The sequence below is a fragment of the Epinephelus fuscoguttatus genome, linkage group LG21 (assembly GCF_011397635.1).
Source record: "Epinephelus fuscoguttatus linkage group LG21, E.fuscoguttatus.final_Chr_v1".
NCBI classification, from domain to species: Eukaryota; Metazoa; Chordata; class Actinopteri; order Perciformes; family Serranidae; genus Epinephelus; species Epinephelus fuscoguttatus.
The window spans coordinates 27,947,241-27,963,049 of NC_064772.1; the positions used below are offsets into that span (position 1 = coordinate 27,947,241).

The 15,809-nt window shown below is 41.4% G+C and overlaps 1 protein-coding gene across 1 annotated transcript; it reads right to left on the reverse strand.

The window, feature by feature from the left end:
• Positions 1–1,251: 1,251 nt before the first annotated feature.
• On the reverse strand, positions 1,252–14,394 carry dcaf11 (ddb1 and cul4 associated factor 11). Its single transcript, XM_049564537.1, has 15 exons — positions 14,192–14,394; positions 13,650–13,866; positions 11,970–12,097; positions 10,318–10,436; positions 9,976–10,040; positions 9,647–9,747; positions 9,300–9,446; positions 8,581–8,635; positions 8,123–8,191; positions 7,792–7,849; positions 5,043–5,228; positions 4,659–4,812; positions 4,058–4,210; positions 3,744–3,850; positions 1,252–2,531 (listed from the first exon to the last, which is right to left on the reverse strand). The coding sequence occupies exons 2-15, from the start codon at positions 13,850–13,852 to the stop codon at positions 2,454–2,456; spliced, it is 1,623 nt and encodes a 540-aa protein (XP_049420494.1). The 5' UTR covers positions 13,853–13,866; positions 14,192–14,394; the 3' UTR covers positions 1,252–2,453.
• Positions 14,395–15,809: the final 1,415 nt, after the last annotated feature.

Here is a 15,809-nt window from a genome sequence, read left to right on the forward strand (position 1 = left end):
TCCAACACTTCGGGAATTTAATCCCATTAGACGGCGACTGATGATCCAAAACTTTGAACTTTGAAAACTAAATTTGAAACAAATTTTGCCTGATGGCTTAAAGCAACTACTTTGCAATCAGACCAACTGGTGTGCTGCAATTACATATGCATTTAGCATCAAAAAAAGTCCTGTCTATTCCTGCGTAAAGAATCATTCTGACATTAAATGGATCACTTGGCTCCTTCTTTAGTTCTCCTTTAGTCTCTCCATTCTTAGAATCAGCTGTTGGAGCCAAAACTAATTTAAGTTATAAACTGTTGCCAGTCTGCATTTGGCGCCATGAACAGCTGCGTTTCTCACAGCACTTTGAGTCCTCTTTATTTCCAGGCCCAGTCCTCGGGCCAGAGCCTCTTAAACCTCTTCAACTCTCAGAGCCAAATTGAGTAAATTTAGTCTTTCCGTGGGATTTATGCTTAATAAAACATACTAGAACTGTTTTCACAAGCCAGGACATCCCGTCCCACTACTAATATAGACTCCAAATCCATACTGACAGAAGTACTGCTGGAGTCCATATGTGAGAAGTTTTTTGTTTTCTTTAAGTGACACAGTTTTTACAGTGTAAGGATATTCTGTGTGCTAAAGAAACACCCACAACATAATAACACGTCAGGGGAGTAGCTCTGACATCTTATTTTCTTCCATTTGCCTTTTCAGTTACTCAAATGTTGGATTCAGCTGAGTTCTCCTGAGCTATGAGCTCCTTTTCCCAATAAATTATCTTAAGACCTGCTCCTTTCCGTAGCTGAGATGATATATTATCACCACCACCTCTGTGTTGGTGTATTAAGTATTGTATTAAGTACGAACACTAAGTGTAAATGAAACCAGACGTGCCAAAGAATCTGTCTAATTTTAGACCACTTAACTGCACTGCTGTCATTACAATGACCTTCTAGCGATTCTGCTGTGGTTCCCGTAGCAGCTAATTGTCAGTTGTCGGTTATGTGCTAACTGGCAAATGACATTTTCAGGACAAAGAAACTTTTCATGTGGTGTTTGTTCAGTGTGACGGCATTTCAGATAAGTGCAAATGGACACTTATCTCTGTTTAGTTCACTGTTGACAGGATATGAAATTGCCGCATTTTCTCCATGCCCCACTTCTGCACGTTTGAAGCCTGATGGGCCAAAATTTAAAACGTCTAACAAAGTAATTTTCTCTCAATAGCAGCAGCAAACACTCAGTAAAAAGCGTCACCACGCAGTGTTACATTGAAAGGTTTTATTGTTACTGTAAAACAGCAGTCTGAGAGTGAAATACGGGTTTTGATATAAACACCTGAAAATTGCATATTCAGATCAGTGTGTGTTTTTTATCCACGCACACATCCTCAGTCCTTTCACTGAGTCTTGACCTCAACATATTATCACACACATTCAAATCTTTTCAACAGATCACAGGTTTATATTAGCTGACAAAATTACTCTTTTTTTTTTCTTTTTTTCAATCGACTCAGGGCTTGTGTTTACAGAGTTATGTGCTGACCAAGGATCATTAATAAGACCTCAGACTATCTCTGTGTCTAAATACAGAGCGTGCCTTTAGACTTGAAGCAATCTAAAGAGGTTTTGAACATAAAACACTGAGTATGACAGTCATCATTCTGGTCATCTTGGTGTGCTGGAAATGTCCAACACAAGAAATTAACCATTAGAAAGCCGCACTTTCTGGTGGCCCAATGGTAAACTCAGGAAAGTGACATGCTTGCCAGGTTTAGGAGTCATGATTTAGGGCAACTGGTAAATAATATACTGGATTATTACACTTTAACCAGTCTTTAAATGTGACTTTGAATGTGACAGTCCCTTAAACAGGAACTAGCTCAGGTAATTCATGACAGCAAAGTCCAAATCAGCACACTGATAACTATCTAAATACACTCCCTGAATGCACATACCATTAAAGTACTATACATTTATACAGAATTATCATTGTCACTTTCTCCCTGCAATATCCAACATTGATTTCTCTACATCTAACTTACCATTAAATTCCAATAGCTCATTAAGTAAGTGCAGTGCTGGGCGTTTCCAGCTTCAGCACATTTGGGTGAAGTGCTTCAGGCCAGATTCAAAAGCTCTGGCCTGTTGACTTTGCGCAAGACAGTGAGGCAAAAACAAAAGAAAAACAGAAATAGGCTGTCCATCTGTGCCCTCGTCTGCACAATCTGACAACGTGAGGCTTATAATACCTTCCAAACGACCACTTCACAACCAAGCTATAACTGTAAATTATTAAAATCCAGCATTTAATTTAAAAGATATTGAAGTCTCTCCCAGTCCTTCTGAGGTTATTGCCTTCCTGTGTTAGGGCCAGCCTCACCCATTCTGTGATGATGTCACTTCCTCCGACATCTTTTCCTTTGCCTCTCTTCTTCTCTCGCTGTCTAAAAGGTCTTTCTCCCGTTGTCAGTCTCTCTCGCGCTCTCTCTCCTCCTCTAATGGATGGGTCTGTCTGTGCTCCCACATTCGTATGGCTCCGTCCCACTGTGGAGAAACAGAGGAGGATGAGGAGAATGATCAGAACAACAATGACCTGATGCTTTAAAAGAGTTGTTAGCTGCTGCTGCTTCTACTGGCCTCCCACAGCTCTGAAAAGCGTCTTCTCGAAAGCCAGTTACACTTTCATATTTACATAAAAAATGTTATTTCATTTTTATTTAAAAAATTTAAAAAAAAAATCTGTAACTTTTTAAAAAATGAAAAATAGGTTCAAATTTAAACTTAACACTAATTTAACACTATTCAGTACAGCTGCGACAACCAGTCGATTAATCGATGAGTCAATCGCAAGAAAATTATTCTCCAACTTTGCTGATAATTAATTAATTAATTAATCGCTTCAGTCATTTTTCAAGCAAAAATGTCAAACTCCTGCTGGTTGTAGCTCCTTATATGTGAGAAATTACTGTTTTTTTAAAGTAAGTAAAGAGACTTTGGATTTTGGACTGTTGGTTTGGCAAAAGAAGTAATCTGTAGATGTCACTTTGGGCTCTGCAAAATTTTTCCACATTTTTCTAGACTAAACGATTAATCAATTCATGGTGAAAATAATCAATGATGACAATAATCATGAGTTGCAGCTGTACTATTCAGGCACTTTGCTCTGAACTTTGTGTCTGAAACTGCCTTTACATATTTGTCACCATTATTGTACTTTCATCCTTTGAAAATCATCAACATAATCAATTAGTGGCTGAAGTTTTCCAATCAGGCATTTGCATATAAATTCACTGAAAAAGCCAAGAAGATGATGTCACAAGAGTGTCTCACTACACTGCAAACTTTCAACATCTTAGATATTGCTGCTGTAGAGGGCAGAGAATTTTTAAACTCAGGACATTGGGATCCAGCTTTAATGCTTTCTCCAGCTACGAGTAAACAGTCTGGTTTTCTCTTCAGCGGAGAGAGAAACTGCTTAAAGTACAATTTAATACAATATACATTTGGAGCAAGATATATAAAATATGCTCATATATTTCTGTAAATGATTCATTTGTTTCTCTTCAATTACCAGAACACATATCAAATTCTTTTAATTCCACAGTACCACATTACTGGAGGAAACACTGTCTGGTTTAATATCCCTCAATAAAAACCTTTTTACATTTTTTAAAAAAAACACTTTAATGTATTATTTATGAGCACAAGCTTTTACACGACGACTCCAGTTGAACAGTTTGCACTAACAGCACTCACAGAGCTGCTGACGATGTTGTCCTCGTACGGGTGCCAACTGACGTCCCTCACACACGCCTCATGGCCCGACAGTCTGGAGACCACTGTGCCTGTCAGGACGTCGTAAACTGGACACACAAAAAATTCGATATTTTTAGATACTGTATATCATATCCGTTTAATCACTCTTGTCTGCATCCGAACTGCGTTAACTTTCCACATATAAATAACTACACAGAGAGTTAATTTGTGCTGGCACGTTGCGACGCAGTTACACAACATGGGGCTGACACCCTGGGTGGAAGACACAAAATAACTACACATTGCATACTCACTGATGATTTTGCCAGTGGAGCAGCCAGAGTAGATGAACCTCTGTCCAGTGCTGAACTCTGGAGAAAAACGGCAGCGGATGAGGGTGTGCAGAACGCCGTGACCACGGTAGGTCATCACTGAGGTGTCGCCTGTCAACTTGTGTCTCTTCAGAGCTGAAAGAGACAGAGAGAGAGAGAGATCATTTACAGAAGAATTTTTTACCTTACATTAGTTTGGTACAGTTTACTAAGACATACAGAGCTAGATTACATCTTTAACATCTATAATCAGGTGAAAATCTTTTATTCTCGGCTCCATTTCATTATCCGAGCTCCTATCCTTCATCTCTCCTCTATGCCATCCCTCCTCTTTGACTTGTAATGCTAATCACTCATTTCTCTATGCATGGTTTTAATACTGTCATATCCCCTTACCCTCGACACACACACACACACACCCACACCCACACCCACAATTCACCTCTCTGTCATTGGCCTTCTCTCCCTTCTTTTATAACGTCATTTCATCTTTATTTCCTCTTTTCTTCCTCCATGAGACCTCTCCTCCTCTTGTCCTCTAACTTCTCCTCTCCTCCCTCCTGACTCCCTCTCTCCTCCTCACCTCTCTGGGGAACCTGCTGCCAGCGGTAATCCCAGTTTTGTTGGGTGACAGCCAGGCGGGAAGCTGCCAAACCCTCTTTGGGTGAGAACTTCCTGACGTCCCAGAGCTTGATGGACTGGTCTTTCGAGTTGCTGATCAGGTAGCGTGCATCACCCTGGCGCAGTCATGACAAAGGTAAGGAGGACCATATTTAAAAAAGAAAACAAACCTCAGGGTTAGACCAATACACTGCACTAAAGAAACACTGCAAAGGGCTTATTTCAGCATTTAATTAATCAAATTCCAACCAATCATCAGTCAAATCCAACTACCCATGAGGCTTTGGGTAACTTGTCATTGACAGATTGATAAAATACCAGCAGCATTCCTCTCCTCGCCCCCCACCTTGCTGTGGATGAAGGTGATGCCGTCTCGGTGGCCGGCCAGCTGTCCGACAGGCTGCGGTCTGTCCTCCCGCAGCGTCCGTCTGTCCCACACCTTGCACAGCGCATCGTCGCTGCCAGAGAAGAGCAGCTGGGACGAGCTGTCGGCGAACGCCACCGCATTCACGTCGTCCTCGTGGGCATCAATCTGACGAGCGGAGACGCAAAAGAAAGAGAGTCAGTGTTTCTGTGTGGAGTGTGCGCAAGCCAGTGAGGGTGTGTGGTAGATTGTGTGATTTCCTTTGTGAGACACAGTGTGTAATATACATGCTTGTGTGAAAGTGTCTTTGTCTCTGTGCTTGTGCATGTTTGTGTGTACGTCAAAGTCGTGACAGAAACAAAAAATGCTGTGGAGTGTAGAGCATTAGTAGAATCAGAAAGCTGGCCCAGTGTTATACTGTATGTGTATATTTCCTGTTTGATTTATTGGCAGACACATTTTTCTGCAAGACTGAAAGACACTGAAGCTCAGACAATTACATTATCAAATCAATACAGTGCTGCAGCAGATGAGCAAAGCACTGCGACAAACAAGCTTTACAAGTGTGGCTTCACATGATGCATGACTTAACTGTAGGGTTGGGTGGTGTCACAGTATTAAGGTACACCAGGGTATTTAGAAATCCCTGAGGTATAATTTCCAATACCATCCAAAATACAGACACTCCTCTTTCTATTAAACTGATACATAGATGCTGTATTTAAGTGATGCAGTGTATGCCACCGGAGGTCAGTGTCTACCGGTGGAACAGGTATCTGAGCTGCAAATGGTGGGGATAACTTAAGAAGACTGTAAACAGCAGAGAGACGGTGCTGCAACCCACTGGCTTCCATGTGACGACGATAAAGCCTCTGGGGGCAATATTTAGGGCTGATCCAGTATAGTTACAGGATATCTGGGTCAAGACTTTTTCTTCTGTGCACCGGTTAGAAACAGGTATCTGCATATGACTGCAGATGTATTTGAGTAAAGCTAATATAAAGCTAACTCATCGTCAGACAATAGCCGATGGGTTCTCAGATTGCATTAGGCCAATGCGTTCTGCCTCTCCACACAGACTGTGTACCTGCTGTTTAACACAAATTGGTGGTACTACGAGACTACAACCATAAACCTGAACACTTCTGATAGCAAAAGCTTGTCTTCTTGCCTACAGATTCTACACACATATGCAGAATCTGTTTGTAGAGATTAATTTCGACCAAACCAAAGTTTGTGATTGCTGGAACAGTGGAAAGACTAAGCAAGGCGTTTTTGGCGAGTTTCATTTTATTTATTTCGTGTTTGAATGTGAAAAGTCTATTTACAATGAATAAACAAGGCAACTCAGCTAGTCGTAGAGGGAGTACAGTTGTATTTCTCAGTTTAATAAGGAAATTAGGTGCATGAATATTGTGGAACGTAGCAAAATCACTGCATAGGAGTGGGGGGTGATGCCAGTTGTTGTTGTTTTTTAACACTAATGCCATCATATACAATATACTCCTGAGAAATGTCAGGAAAGTAAGGTGCTATTAAAAACCACCCAAGCCTGGTTGACTGAACTGATGTATACCTCTATGAGAGTTGTTGCTGTGTCTTTTGGCGCGTCAGTCCAACCACTTGATGACACACACACTGCTAATACAGTCATGAAAGTAATGCTAAAATCATAGCCATTAGGGCAGACAATGAGGCAGACCCTTTGTTCCATTATCCAATACATTTAAAATCATTTTCAACCAATTATCCAATTACACATGTGCACCCATTCATGATTGACATTATGAGCGTTTGCCATATATCTTTGTCCATTTTGACTCTGATAAAGACACAGAAGTATAGAAAGGTTAGTCTGTTTGCGCAACTAGAGGCTGCAAGTCAGTCAGTGTGCTACAGTCCCTTTTTTCCCCGCGGAAGTTCTCTGTCCTTGAGCTGAGAGGCACATGATTTAGCTGCATGCTGCTGGTAGATGCACAGAGAGCTGCTTTAAATAGAGCATTTGTTGGGGACTACTTTCACCCACTAATTTGGTGCTCTAGTGACTATTTACAGCAGCAGAACGGTGTATGTGGGATCGACTCAAGATAAACTACAGCACCAATGTCTGCTGTAATAAAGGAGTATGTCACCCTATCTACTGTGTGGCTCATCAGTATGTTTTTAGTATTTGTTCCGCACAACAGTGGAGCTTTATGGCACAAAAGTGTAAGATATATAAAGCTGTGGCCACAGGGAATACATGTCAATGTCAGTTCATAGTTGGGTTTGGTCTTTTTAGATGTGTTAACAAAAAAAATGTAGACCACCATCAGATGTGTCCATTAGGTGAAAAAATACCAAAAATGGGCAAAAGGCACAAGTTCAGACATTAAGCACAGACACACTGACGCAGAGGTAATAAGAGGGACAGAATGAGAAAGTGCATAAGACAGCGGTGAAGCAGATGGTAGAGGCCAGCGACTGACTTCTACACAGAAGGGGGTTGTGGGAGGAGGAGGAGGAGGGAGGAGGGTTTAACCCCCCTGTCCCACTGCAGGGTGGAGGTGGCCACTACAGACGGCAGGGTGGGTGTGAAACTTTGCGCAAGCAGGCACACTTTCAGGTCTGCTAATGTCTGGCTCACCTTGATCGCAGGATGGTGCACAAAATAGACAGGAGTGGACGTGACTCAGAAACAGTAAAGGTACAAGTGGGCCCACAAGCAAAAACACAAACAGCAAACACTAACCTTCAACGTTCGTTTATTCTGCTCAAGATCAAAAACGTAAAGGCAGCCATCATTTGCTCTGAAAGGAGAGAGGAGAAAGACAGAACACATTCTAATTAATAGGTTAAATGTGACTGATCTCGCTGGTCTGAGCGTGCTTTATATTAAATAAAGGTGTTTTATCTTCTATCTCATTCAAGTGTTCACAAAACCGGCTATATGACGAAAAAGTGTATTCAACTTCCACCCAGGGAGAAAGGAGTGCTTGAATTAACATTTCTGAGAGAGACTTCAGTCCTGGTTTCAACTCTGTCAGTCACTGCCTTGAAACATAAAAGCAAATTGTACTCACCCTCCCAGGATCTCGTTGCCATCTGTGGACGCAGCCAGTGAGAACACACAGAACCTCCTCTCATCTGGACTACAAAGCACAACAGCACACACACACACAAGCAAGTTGACACTGCAGCAATAGCACCATTATTGAATCACAACTACACAGTCTACTGTATGTCATCCCACACCAAAAAGCTTGATGAAGGCACGCATCACCTCTTAAACAATGCTATTGTTAGGAGTGCTGTGAGTTTAATGGTAGCGCTTTGTTGAAATAATGATCTCTCCACTTCACAACGTAACACACACACACACACACACACACACACGGCGCGAGAGGATGGATGTTGAGGTGACAGGTTCTGACAGCATCATTCATCCAGGTGGTAATGAAGGGAGAGGAGGGCCGGCTGGTAGGGAATGATAGATTACCTGCTCCGCAATGTTATAAGTTACTATGAGGGAAACACTAACTTGAGGTCCAAGGCGGTGTGGTTTTCACTGTCTCCATCTATACTGCACAAATGAACTGTGGGGAAGACACAGAGACAGAGAACATGTGAATAAAACAACACTCAGGTGCTACAGTATCTATTATAAGTATCTGGGACAATTACTTTTCCAATGTGTGGGCAGGAATTTTCAAACGGAAATTAAATTCTTGAGAACATTAAGTTAAAAAAACAAAACAAAACCTAACCATTAAAGGGGCAGTTCACCCCCAAAACAAAAATACATATTTTCGATATATGTCTGAATTGAACTGTGCTAAGGTGAAGTTACAGTAAGTGGAGTCCCATTTTTTTTGTTCCCACTACAGCAGTAGTAAAATTCAAATATGGATAACATAGAATTGGCTCTTGTCCAGGCAATGACTCTTGTTAAGAAAACACTACACTGTCACTCAAAGAGCACAGAACTCTGCTGAGGCAAAATGTCCTATCTCACAATGTTAACGAAAATGAATAATAATTCATGTATCCGCCCCATGATTCAGATCCACTCTGAAATTAAATAGGTTCCCACTTGATCCATGCTACACCCGTACACCAAGTGTCATGAAAATTGGACCAGTACTTTTTCCATAATCCTGCTGACAAACAGAAAAACAAACTGAACCTACAACATAATCTAAAAAACTGCATAATATGCTGATTTCATTGTATAGCATCTTAAAGGTTCATTAGCCTTACTGTAGTCAGACCAGCTGGAGTAGAGCACATTCTGTGCGTCGGGGGTGAAGCAGACGTCCAGCACACTCCAGCCCACATCACGAGCCTTCACTGTTCGCCGTAAGTTAAAGCGGCCCCTGCTGGTGTCGTACAAGCGAATGTTCTGGTCTGCAGCGAGCAACAGAACAAATGTGATGTATGAGGAATTCCAACGTCAGCAATACTTGTCTGTCAATGACCACATTCTGTATATGACACTACATGAATGGCCCTGATGATTTGGTGGTCTACACAGTTTTAAACAAACACTACCAATCAGACCTGATTCAGTTCCCCTGGGCTCTCATGTTGGATCTCGGGTTATTTACCTTGGCAGGCGGAAAGGAACATGTTGCCATCCTCGCTGTACACTCCACAGAAGGCTTTCTGCTGGTACGTATCCTTGTGGGATACATAGTTTGGCAGAAAACTGCGAAGGAACAAGGGTCGGTATCATTTGATGGACAACAGCATGAATCTTCTCACAAACATCACAGAAAATATACAGTAATCAGTCACATGGAGTCCAATCTTCATCAGGACCATTTTTTGAATGCACCACTTTTCTGAACTGATTGAATTTTATTCTTTCTCTGAGTCACTTTCTGGTAATCTGCTAAATGATATTGGAAATGTGTGGAATTTAAGCAACACTTACTGTGTGCGGATACGACTGCACTCTCCGTGAGAAAAACTGGAGCCTCTACATCTGCCTTGTTCTCTCTAAAAAGCATAGAGTTCATCAGAAAAAAAAACATCAAACCGGTCAACATTAATTGGGAATGAAACTGAGAAACACACACAAATGACTCACAATATTTTAATATTTGGATATACTGGGTTGATGTTAAATTAGAGCTCTTAATTATTTCACAAATTTGTGGATGAAACTGATGACACTTAATTATTATCATCATCTTGCTCCATTCTTACTCCTCCAAATTAGCCAATTGCATTCTAGTCTATTGCTGGCTTTTAATTTGTATCTCTGTGGTCTGACCTCTGTAAGCATGTGGGTGAAACTGTGTCGGCCTTTCAGGCCAGTGGAGCCAGTGGCCAGCAGGATCTGTGTTCGGATCTCACTTTGGTCCACTTCATGTGTGTCAGGTTGGGCATCCACTAGGAAGATAACACACAAACACACAAGAAAGAAGTCTTGGTATAAATTACAAAGATATCAAACTTTAAGAACTTGTTGCTTACGGTATATGTTGATTCAAAAGCGTGTGAAAACTAGCAAACAATGTTCCTTCTTCATAATGAGAAATGGACATAAAGTAAGAAAATTAAAAAAATAGTGGCAACTGTAGAGGCTAACAGCTTCATTTGAAACAGAATACATTATAAACGGGCCATTGTTTATTATTCCCTCTGTGTTTTTATATTTTTACTAAAGTGAATGCATCGCTCCATCATTTCAAATTCAATACTTCCTGTATCTGTTCCAAATTAAAAGCCCCTTATAATTTTGGTTGAGAAAATCCCTTTATTTTTTCAGATTTTGTGTCTAAATGACCAATGGGAACAACTTTTAAAACTGGGCCAATACTGAGCCAGAGCACTGCAGCCATCAGTGGTTGCAATGTAACCACTCGAGGATGTGCGGACGGTCGTCAATTTGCGTCCATAGAAAGTGCTTGTTTTTGCTACTGACAGGCTCAGATTATTACTCTAAGTGTCTGCCAATATTTTGGAAACAATCCCTGCAGAAATAAACCTTTTTGCCTCAAATATCAACATTGCCAAACCTACCAGGCTCCATTTAAATAAACAGTTATTTTATCATTGTAAAACACACCTTCCAGCTCGACAGAAACACAATAAAACTCACAAAAAACATCTTGTTTCATATTTTCACTGTTCCAACTTTCACCAGCTCTGGTTTGGTTCAAATAAACCCTTAATTTACCGAGTTAAATGTGACAATATGTTGGCTCTATGCATGCTAAAATTACTGTTTATATTTAAATGGAGTCTGGTGGCTTTCTTGATAGTGATTTCAAGGCCCTTTGTGGTTAAACAAAAGGAGCTTACTCTTAAATAAAAAAAGTCTATCTCTGTCAGGATCATTTACATAATGGTGTCAGACACACAGAATAATAATCTGAGTCTGTCAGTGACAAAAACAAGCACTTTTACTGGACATACATTAACAGTGCGCAAATGCCCGGAGTGGTTACATTGCAGCCCGCTTCACAGCTGGAGGCTGCTAAAAATGTTGTTTCCATTACTAACTTAGACACAAAAACATGGGGAAATACGGTCTAGGTTGAAATATACCAGTCACATTTTAATTTTCTCTGAAACAAAGAACATTTATTTTGAATCTTACTGAATCCAAGACAATAGCATCACTCTTACATGATTTATGTCTTTAATAGAGCAATACTGACACATTACTGGCATACATTCATCCTGTTACTGCTACTGGGTTTTGGGTGGATTCCAACTACGCAGAATACAAACACCCAAAAGCACACACCAGCCAAAACGCTGCTAATTAATACAGCAAGTAAATGTTTTGTTTTAACAGACCGTCATCAAGTGTGTATGGCTGTTGTAGCTGATTTGTTTCAGCGGAAGATTAAGCAAGATACAATTTATTTTTTTATCTCTTTGTCTTGACAGTCAACAGTGCCAACAGGAAGTTACCTGGTGGATTATAGCGGTCACCCAGCCGGCCCTCCCAGGCACCATCGCTGTCCTCATCAGAGTCAGAGTATGACTGGACCAGCTGCAGTCCTGTGGCTCCACTGCCATGGACCAGTCGTACCTGGCCCCTGCACATACAAACACCACGTTAGTTAAACAACCAATCAGTCTAAATGGTGATCCATGGTTAAATGAATCTAACTCTCCACAGTGGAGAAAGATCTTACTTCACTAATACGTGAAATACTTATTTGGAAAACAAAGTAGTCCAGCAGAAGCCTGATGGTGAGACACCAGCCTGCAAACAGGCTCCTGTGCTGCGATTAAACCTACATTCATGTAATGTTTTTCCAAAGAGCAGCTCCACTAACAGGGGGATCGGTGGTTCCTTCAGGGTAGTTGAATGTTAACTGAAGTGAGAAGTAAGAATGCTGCTTACTCATTTAAACTCTTCCAGATCCTGGTATTTTCTAGTTCTAATGTTGCTGCTGTGTTATTACTAGAGGCCCCGCTGCTGTCATGGATCACTAACAAGAGCTGAAAACATTTTTTAGAAGTGTTCGGAGGAATATTAAAAGTTTCCCAGCCACTTTAACGGCACAAAAATCAAACTGGAATGAGGATAGGAATTTCTCAACCTCCACTTAGCTTTGCCAGCACTGGAATGTAATAAGATGTATGCTCTCTTGCCACAGAGGTAAAAACTCTGCAAGCTTTTCCTCTGCTTTGTGCCATTTGAATAGTGTCCAGATACAAGGCACCTTCACAGCAGCTCATGTTGATGTGACAAGTGTTACTTCTTTCAAGTGTAAGTGGTCTCATGTTTGAAATATTCATTCATTTATTCATTTTCCATAGCTAGTTATCCTGTTAGGAGTCAAGGGGGGCTGGAGCCTATCCAAACTGACATTGGGCAAAAGGCGGGGTACACCCTGAACAGGTCGCCAGACTATCATAGGGCTGACACACAGAGACGGAGTCACCAGTTAACCTGCAAGTCTGCGGACTGTGGGAGGAAGCCGTAGTACCTGTAGAAAACCCACGCTGACATGGGGAGAACATGCAAACTCCGCACAGAAGGGCTCCCTACCCTGGGTTTGTACCAGGAACCCTCTTGCTGTGAGGCGACAATGCTAACCACTGCACTACAGTGTGTCTGTACCCTAATAATCTAAATTAGATCAATCAATTTATGATCATATGTAGATTTCAAGAGATTTAAAGTGAGGAGTTAATGTTGTGTAACATGATTTGATTCACCGTACGCTGCCAGAAAAACAGAAATTCCATTACACTTATGTTAGGTGATATACAGCATATTGCTCAGCTATTGTATTGCACTGCATCCAACTGGGTGTTTCTGTTGTCCTGGTCTCTTGGCGCATTTCTGCTTCTTTTAGTGATAATCACTTAGTGTCTCAGCTATCTTCATAGGGACTGACATTGACACAGAAAAGACTGTTTTATCTTTGATGTCTGAGACAACTGGATTTGTGACGCTATCCACTATGTACAAATTTATTATGTGTCAATTCTGTGTATCTCTCTTTTGAGTGTGCATATTTTTATTATATTTTAATTTTTACTTGACTGGGAGTTCTGCACAAGACTTCCACACTTGCTCTCGGGCAAATGGCAAATAAAGATGTTCAACTTAACACCAAAATCCTCCCAGCTCACCTCCTCAGTAGGTAAGCCAGCACTTCAGCTAAGTCAACGTCCTCCTCTGATGCTGTCTGTCTGTCTCCTTGCTGCCTGTCAGCCGTCCTGCGGCCTCGGCTGCTGCTGCTCTGGTTCGTGTCTGCTGCCTCAGACTGCTCTGCTGGGTTGCCACTGGAAGAACCCCTTCCACCAGACATCCCAGAACTGGACTGAGAGCCCATAGACTGAAGAGGGCCTGGCAGGGGGAGCAATGTGCAAGTTAAATGGCAGTTTTGGATTTACCTGGGGGGAGCCAGGTGGACACAAATGCAGTGTGTTTTGACGATGGACAGAAAGGAAAAGGGAAAGCATAAGTAAGGTAATAATGGCTACAGTGTTAGCTAAACTGACATTCGCTCGAGCCATTTTACTTTCACTACATCAAATTAACAAACAGGGTGTTCTGCGAAGAAATCCGACAGCATATTTGCGCTGTAACGTTACGTCAGCTCATCATGATCAAGATGCAGAGGTTGATATTGTTGAGCTAGCTAATGCTAACGACTTTACGGCAACATTACCGTTTGACTCTCAAACGGTCTTCTTGACAGCTCGACGGTCCAGCTCTTTGTCGTTCCGGTGTGAACTTCACAGTTTCCCCGACGTGTAACTTCCGCGATATCTAACGTACAGCGCTTGTACCACAAAACAACTGAAGTTTGACAGCGCAGTGTTTGCTCAGTCCGCTAGCAGTGTCAGTCCGTGAATCGCCATGTTGTTTACAAAAGTGTGAAAAAACCCTGCGCGTGCCCCTGCCCTTTCGCCGTCACGTGACCAGCCGCGCTGACGCTCCTGCCAGCTCCACTGACCAAATGTAACCGGTAATCAATAACGCTGTTCAAAACACAGGCTGGCAGTTTTATTTAACAGTGAACTATGGCTGCTATTTACTATTTAACACACACATAAACAAAACTAAATAAAGACCAATGTAAAAACATGCTTTGCACAAAGCAAAAATAAAAACAAATCAGAATCACAATCAGAAATACTTTATTGATCCCCAAGGGAAAATTATGACTCGTTACAGTCGCTCCGATGTAAAGAATAGAGAATTATAAGGAGTAAGAATGAGAGTATGAAATAGAAGTATGTAAATATAAAGTAATACAATAGAATAGAAAAAAATGCATTAAGAATGAAAAGAAATTTTGCATTATGCCACACTGTTTATCACTAGAACTTAAGATATTAAAAATATTAAAGTAAAATATATATTGTCACGTGCTGAGGCTGTAGGTGTGAAAATTAAACTACAATATATACATCAGTAGAATAAAACAAGAATAGAATAAGGGTAAACATAAGAAATATGTACAGTTATGTGCATTGTATGTTTAATAGATATATACATTCAAGAGTTAAAGAAAGGCATAAACAAGCAAGACAGACAGAACACATAATAAAATGTCAAAATTCATGGGCGATTAAAATTTAATGCATGTTGCTCTGAGGGAAAGTGATCTTCTTCTCATCATGACTTTGAGGATGTCACACCTAAGAGGCCATTGTGATACCTTGTCTGGGACTGCACTTGGTTGAGCAGTTGTTGTCTGAGGCACCTCTGCCCAGATGTCCATAATCTCATAATCCACACATGTCTGACATATACAGAAAAAGAAGAAGAAGAAGAAGAAGAAGCAGAGGATAGCTACATACACAGGCACGCACATGCACAAACAGGACCTATACATGCATAAGGTGGAGAGATGTCAGAGCAAGGGGGCTGCCTTGGACAGGCGCCCCAGGTAGTTGGGAAATCAGTTCCTTGCTCAAGGGCACATCTCCAGCTGCCAGTCCCCACTTCATGCACGGTCCGGACTTGAGCCGTCTACCCTCTGGTTCCCAAACCAAATCCCTGTGGATTGCGCTGCTGCCCCAGACCTTCATTATGCAGCTCCTACAAAACAATCTGATGGGCCACAGTATCTCTGACATGCCAGGCCCAAGATCCAGATTCGCTGTGTCTTTTGTTGTTAAATTTCTCCTCCAAATTTTAGAGTATGCTCCACAACAGCATGACAATAAATGACCATAAAGGGTGTCATGATGCTTCTGCATTGTCACCTCATCTTGCTTCTGACTTGAAGAGGGGCCCTTGGTCAAAATCCCGTTTTAAGCAATTTATTTTTGTTGTTG

Coding starts and splice junctions, on each gene's coding strand:
- dcaf11 (XM_049564537.1), bottom strand. CDS start 13,852: ATGGGCTCTCAGTCCAGTTCTGGGATGTCTGGTGGAAGGGGTTCTTCC. Junction 10,437..11,969: donor TGACCGCTATAATCCACCAG/GTAACTTCCTGT, acceptor TTATCTTCCTAG/TGGATGCCCAACCTGACACA. Junction 4,813..5,042: donor TCACCTTCATCCACAGCAAG/GTGGGGGGCGAG, acceptor TGACTGCGCCAG/GGTGATGCACGCTACCTGAT.